Source organism: Rhipicephalus sanguineus, chromosome 4 (assembly GCF_013339695.2).
Source record: "Rhipicephalus sanguineus isolate Rsan-2018 chromosome 4, BIME_Rsan_1.4, whole genome shotgun sequence".
In the NCBI taxonomy this organism is placed as follows: domain Eukaryota; kingdom Metazoa; phylum Arthropoda; class Arachnida; order Ixodida; family Ixodidae; genus Rhipicephalus; species Rhipicephalus sanguineus.
The window spans coordinates 120,574,195-120,581,496 of NC_051179.1; the positions used below are offsets into that span (position 1 = coordinate 120,574,195).

General features: G+C 47.4%; 1 protein-coding gene across 1 annotated transcript; it reads left to right on the top strand.

Moving 5' to 3' along the window:
- Nucleotides 1–391: 391 nt before the first annotated feature.
- Nucleotides 392–1,291, top strand: LOC119391556 (uncharacterized). The gene has a single exon (XM_037659235.1). The coding sequence runs from the start codon at nucleotides 392–394 to the stop codon at nucleotides 1,289–1,291; it is 900 nt and encodes a 299-aa protein (XP_037515163.1).
- Nucleotides 1,292–7,302: the final 6,011 nt, after the last annotated feature.

A 7,302-nucleotide genomic window follows, 5' to 3' on the forward strand; every position in this document is an offset into this window, starting at 1 on the left:
AGAAACTCATGAGGAGAAACAGGCCGAGGACAAACCACCACGCAATACGAGAGGGACAAGAACATGTACGCTTCAAATCACCTCTATGAAAAAATGCATTTTCTGTGAGCTGACTGGACATTACACGGAAGATTGCAGAAGAAGCTTAACGATGGAACAGAAGAAAGAAGCCTTGCAGCGGGAGCGAAGGTGTTTCAGATGTACGAGACCTTTCCATACGGCGAAGATATGCCGCGCCAACGTACGCTGCAAGACATGCAAGGGAAGGCACGCAACATCCATGTGTCGACCACGAACATCTGGAACGTCAGCTCAACAGTCAAGCAGCGGTGGCGGACAAATACGTACAAGCGACCAACTTGATCGGGCAGACGTCAGCAAGTCCTGCAACATGCACGCACAGCAGTCTGGTGAGCACAAGTGCATACTACTGCAGACAGCCTTTCCATGGACGGAGGGAGAAGAAAGTGGGTGCTACGCAAGGATTATGCTGGACAATGGGAGCCAGAGGACATTCATCCTCAAAAGATTGTCGGGAAAACTAGGGTGCAAAGTAAAAAGATCCGAAAGAATCACCGTTGGATCGTTTGGAGGAGGAGAGGTGGAACTCGACTTGAAAGTCGTCGAAGTCAACGTGAAGAAGGACCCTACATCCGAACACATCACCATTGAAGCGCTCGAGATAGAAGTGATATCCTGCGACGTGCTACCATCTCCACCTTTGGCAGTACGAGAAAGAGCAAGATCTCTAGGAATTTCTTTGGCTGATGACAGTAAGAAGGCGGGCAATGACGGCGAAAATCTAGAAACTTCAATATTAATTGGAGCAGATTACTACTGGACGGTAGTCACTGGTCGCATTCGCGAGATACAGCCGAAAGTAATGGCAATAGAAACGAAGTTGGGATGGACGGTTCAAGGTCCTGTAGATCTTCGTTCTGTTCCACTGAAATCATCGACGGTTATGGTCCTCAAGGTCAGTGCCAACTCTGACACGATCACCGATGAACTGCGCAAGTTCTGGGATTTGGAAAGCATGGGAATCACGGAGAAACCCGAGGCAAAGCCAAGCGATGACCGTGTGATACAGTACATCAGAGAAACAATGGAGTTCAAGGCAGGAAGGTATCAAGTGCGGCTACCATGGAAGGAAAACGTAACGTTATGTGACAACAAGGCAGTTGCAGAGAAGAGGCTTATGCAGGTGACAAAAAAATTATGGAAAAATCGCGATGACCTTCAAGCCTACGACAAAGCTATTCGAGAATACTTCGAGAAAGAAATAGCATAAAACGTCGAAGAACCTGCCGGAACAGACGTACGGAACAAATTTGTCTATTATATGCCCCATCAGGCTGTGATCAAGAAAGAAAGAACAACGACAAAGATACGGATCGTATTTGACGCATCGTCAAGTCAAAACCCAGGGGAATCACTGAATGACAACCTGGAAAATGGGCCAAACCTTAACCCCGATATCACAAGTTTGCTGATGAACTTTCGACAACACAGGATTGTCATATCAGCAGACGTGGAAAAAGCGTTCCTGCAAATAGCAATACAAGAAAATGACCGAGACGCACTGAGATTTCTGTGGTGGGAAGAAATACCCAGCGAAGCTATGCCAAGCCCGGAGATAAGAACATGGAGGATGACGAGAGTAACTTTCGGCACTACACCAAGTAGCTTTCTTCTAGCGGCCACAATTCATCGACACTTGGATGACTTCGAAGAAAAGTATCACGCAGTTGTGGCGCAACTCCGAAAAGGAATATACGTCGACGACGTCTTACTAGGAGCCGATGATTACTCGACAGCTGCTAAACTGTACAAAGAAGCAAGATACATTTTTCGTGGTGCAGGAATTAATTTAAGGAAATGGACTTCAAATGACGCCAAACTACGAAATCTATTTGACGAAGAAGGAGAAGATTTAGATAGAAGAATCAGAAAAGAAGGACAAATCAAGGTTTTGGGATTGAAATGGAATTTTGTCGACGACCTGCTGAGCTTCCCAGACACTACGTGGCGACAGGACATGGATACAAGACAACTTTCAAAACGTCAGGTTTTGCAAGCTACGGCAAAGCTATACGACCCTTTAGGTTTTTTGACACCATTTTCTGTTAGAGCAAAGATGTTGATGCAGAAGATTTGGATAGAAAACCTAAAATGGGACGACCCGTTACCGAGCCAGCACCGATCAGCGTGGAAGGATTGGGCAGAGGAGCTTCAGTATCTGGATAACTTCACTATTAACAGATGCTATGACTACAACAAGCAAGCTGAGGTGAAAGCATCAACTGTACACGTTTTCTCAGATGCAAGCCCAATCGCATACGGAGCAGCAGCATATCTCGTAACAGAATACTCAGATGGCAGCAATGAGGCCAGTTTACTCATGGCAAAAGGTAGAGTCGCTCCAATCAAAAAGATTACACTGGCAAGAATGGAGTTGTTGGCCGCCACAGTATCAGTTCGATTGGCCAGTCATATAACTGAGAATTTCATCAGGAAAGCAAGAAGCGTGAGATTCTGGACTGACTCTCAAATTGTGCTTTGCTGGATCAAGTCAAGCAAGACGAAAGATGTGTTTGTTCGCAACCGCGCAACAGAAATCAAGAACAAGTCTAAAAATAGTCAATGGGGTTATGTTAAAAGTGATGAAAATCCTGCGGATTTGATGACAAGGGGCGTGAAGATGCAACATTTACTGAACAGTGAATTATGGTGGAAAGGCCCCACGTGGATCAGGAACGAAAAACAAAGGCCTGATTATGACATCATGATAGAATCGGACAATGATGACAACGAACACGACGAAGAGATCGTGACAAGCCTAACTACCACAACGAGTCAAGAGAAAATAATCGATGTTAACAGGTTCGGATCGTATAAAAAAGCATTGCGAGTTACAGCGTGGGTGGTGCGATACATTGGAAATCTAAGAAAAGAAGCGAAAAAAGGTTCGCTAACAGGAGAAGAATTGGACAAGGCAGAACTGTTGCTGTTAAAGCAGGAGCAGAAGACGTTACAAAACGAAGTGACACGAATAAATGGCAAGATGAAACTGTGCAGCACGGACATCTTCGAAGACAATCAAGGCGTCATAAGAGTGCACGGGAGGCTTCAATGGAGTGATTTGACCTTTGATGAAAAGCATCCCATTGTTTTGCCAAGAGAAAGTCGCTTGTCAGAACTCTTAGTACTACATGCGCATCACGTTACCATGCACGGTGGCGTTGCATCGACATTGACACACTTAAGGACAAAATTTTGGATTGTTCGGGGCCGACAGATGGTAAAATACGTTATAAAGAAATGCATCACGTGTAGGAAGTTTAATTCCCGACCAATGACGCAAGAAACGGCACCACTTCCAGCTGACAGGATAACGAAGACGAGGCCATTCGACAAAGTTGGTGTGGACTTCGCTGGACCACTAAATGCTCGAGAGGAGAAAGGCAGCAAAATTACGAAGTTCTACATTGTGGTATTTACGTGTGCAGTAACAAGAGCTGTACAACTAGAGTTGGTCAAGAAGATGTCATCGGAAGCGTTTATACAAGCGTTCAGAAGATTCGTAGCTAGAAGAGGATTGTGTACGACAATTTATAGTGACAATGCAAGAGCATTCAAGAAATCCGAAAAAGAGATAAACAAAATATTAAAGATGGAAGACGAAAGGGTGCAACAGTATACCAGCAACCTGCAAGTAAAATGGAAGTTCATTGCAGAGTTAGCTCCATGGTGGGGAGGATTTTATGAAATACTCATCAGAAGCTTTAAAACGTCAATGACAAAAGCTATAGGAGCTCGACTTCTGGATGAAGAAGAATTACGGACTGTGGTTGTTGAGGCAGAAGGAGTAATTAACAACCGGCCTCTTACCTACGTATATGACGATCCCAACGAGCCACAACCCCTTACGCCGGCGGATGTTATAGGAGGCAAGCAAGTAATTAACAAGCAAGAATACGACAAACCTGGTGAAAACAGTTTGCTGAATTACTGGAGTAGAAGAAAAGAGGCAATGATGACATGGTGGATCAGATGGAAACAAGAGTATTTAAGGGAGCTGAAGTGTGCTAGCAGAAAAACGGCTGGACACACAGCTATACAAGAAGGAGATGTGCTTCTGCTTGGAGAAGCGTGTAAAAGGACGCAGTGGAAACTCTGTAAGGTTGAAAAGATTTTCCCAGGCAAGGATGGACTAGTGAGGACATGTTTGCTTCGGACATCTGAAGGAAAACTGGTCAAGAGACCGATTCAGCTGTTGTATTCGCTCGAAGGCTGCATCCGTTGAATCTGGCCGGCGGGAAGATGTAGAAAACAGATTGAAGATGGAGCTGTTGACGAGGAAGAAGAGGTGGCCAGGGGCACGCTCTACATTCTTATTATTTTTTTGATTATTCGTCATACACTCTTGTCACACCATATCAGTTTTCGTGTGTATCAAGCTAGCGAAGCGGCTGCGAGCGCACCATGAGCGTGGCATGTAAATCATGTCGTACATGGCGCACATGCCATTATTTTCATGTTACCAGCTGTAGTTTATATTCGTCATACAGTCATGTTATGCCATACCAAATTTGGTATACATCCCATTAACGAAACGGCCATGAGCGGTCGTTTCGAAACGGCGCAGTTCGCATTTCTTTATCGCGTTAGTACGCGTGCGTGCGCGTATAGGCAAGCGAAGACTGCCGCTATTTCTTTCCAAATCAGTTAGAGAACAACGGTATGCTTCATTCGGGGCTGCAAAAGCGCACGCAATGCGTAAAATATGCGTTACTCCGCGTGAAATCAACACCGCGCCGCCGCAGCTTCGGCCGCGCTGGACCAAATATGGCGGCGGGCAGGACGGTCGCGGTACTTTTCCCGTTCCAGTGACTTTAGCCTCTATAGGCGGTGCACAAGGTTGAAAGCTGCGTAGCGGCGGCCGTTGGAACCGCAAGCGGGTCGCGTAGCAGACGCCTCCTTTCACTGCAAGCATGACGAAAGTGCGCGCGTGCGATTCGCCGCTGGTGCGCATCCCAAATAATTGCATTTGCGGCGATACTGTGCGCAAAGGAGCCGCAATTTATAATAGTTGACATGTGTCCGATGCAACAGCAGTGTGGGACGACATTGTCACCATACGCGCCAAGTGTTCGCCACAGACAAGCGTCAACAAGCTTCCCTGCGAAGTAGAGCTCATCGTAAGTACACCGCTTTCTTTAAAACGTCCCGATCACTAATGCCTGCATGCGATGACGCGTGAACCGACGTTTTTTTTTTCTCGACACAGTAGCTTCTTTTACGTGCCATGTATTTCTATAGTAGATTTTGAGGGAGCGCCGTCGCACCGGTGCATGGATTTCACAGGTGCGGCCACGCGAGGAGTCAGCGTTTGTAAAACTTTGAAACCAGCACGATCAACATGTGAAAAAATATCTCGGCAGCTAGCGCTTTTTTTTATAATCGGCTCCACGCAGGCGTGCGCGTGGTTCGCATTCCAGTGCCATCAATAGACGTCAGACTCTGGAGTTTCTAAGATGTGTGGCGCCACCTGTCGGAGAAGTATTGAGTAGTGCATAGACCTACTCTCTCGCACAGTTTTCTATGGGACCAGGTGCAACTAGCGAGTGCGAAACAACGATTGAGCTTAATATCGCGCGTGTTTGCGCATTTAGCACTGAGAACGAGAGCTGTGAATTGCTCTCCGCTAGTTGGACGCGCCACCGAGCCGTTGTGAAGTGCTTGCGGGATCACTCGCCTGAACGACGGCGAAAACAGCAGCAGACGAGAGCCCTCCGCACGCTACGAAGAAACTCCGCAAAAGAGGCACTCTTGCGTTGTGAATTGCCACGGACGTAAAAGACCGAATAACAACGTTCAGTTTTACCGATTTCCATAGTTGTCGTACGAAGAAGAAAGGCGAGAGCGCTGGATACGGACCGTTGCGAGCGTGTTGGGTAAGCGAAGTACCCGCGTTCTCCACAGCCGGTGGCATGAATGTGTGGCTCTGCTGTTGTTTTGCGTAGCCCTGATGCAAAACCGTGGTAATCTTGACTATGAAGCTCAACAGAGGCTCTGACCGCGGTGCTTGTCGTGTAACACGAAGTGAGCAGCTAGAGGCAGACTGGAGACGCGTGATACGCACACCGCGACGAGTTGGTCGTGACAACACAGCGTCGCGGACGTACGTACGTTTTGAAGGCTCAGAGTTCTGGTTCTAACTAGCTAAGACCACGTGCGTCATACAAGTAAATCGCAGAATGTGGGTCGTGACTCCCTTCAGGTTTGTTTCGCCCGTGTCCTCCGCGGTTGCCGTAGCTATCTCGGAGGCCACGGTTTTGCCTTTGGTTGTACCCCGCGAAAGTGGACTCGCACGTATCCCCATTTGCAGTACATACAAACGGAAGACGACCATCAAGAGACCATTTGAGGATGCGTAATAAAACACGCCAATGCACAGGCAGCGAGATATGAATTAAGGGAGAATGCAACTGAAAAGGCGAAAATCGCCGGAGCCACTCGCCCCTGATGAACCGAGTTTTGCACCACTGATCGTAAGATGCATAGCTAAGTAAATTGATCGTGTATGTAGGTACTTTATCACTGTGGCATACGTATATACCCGATTTTAACGCATTTAGGCTCTAGAGAACGGATGTCGGAGGGCCTGCCTCGAACTCAGTGTCGTGTGATGCTCGCTTGTACCTGCGAGTTGCAGCGCTCGGGAATAACTAAAACTTATTTTGCATTGTACTGGCAGTTCGCTTTGATCAGCTTCCTTTGTTTCTGAAGCGTGGATTGGCGGAAGAAGCTTTCCAGGTCCTTGATTTTCAGGAAACCACGCCTCGACACCAACGAAAGAGGGGGGTAATATTGCGGCCTATGCACATTTGCTTGCGGGCGGCTCTCTTTGCACTACCCAGTTAGTGCCAGGGCTACGATGAGGGCGCTGATGGCGGTGTTTTCCGCAGCGCCGCCTGGGCAGCGTCTGACGTCTATAGGTAGAATGCAGCCGATTTCAGGCAGCACACGTGTGATTCAACGGCGCTTTTGTAAAGGAGCCGTCACCTGCCCCACATTCTCTGGCATTACGCTTCGTGCCATTCGTTTTTCAAGAGGGCCTAGGCATCGCGTCTTATCAGTAATAACAACATCATGTGCATTGTAGCGTCTACAATGCAGGCGAGGCGACCAAGTGTAAAAGTAGTAGCCTTCGCTGAAGATACAGCGGCATAAATGGAGAAATAAAACACGATAATCGTTTTAAAGGGGTCATGAAGCACCCCTTGGGCTGATTGAAAA

Bases quoted from the DNA above. Each gene is read 5' to 3' on its own strand.
- LOC119391556 (XM_037659235.1), top strand. From the start codon at position 392: ATGCACGCACAGCAGTCTGGTGAGCACAAGTGCATACTACTGCAGACA.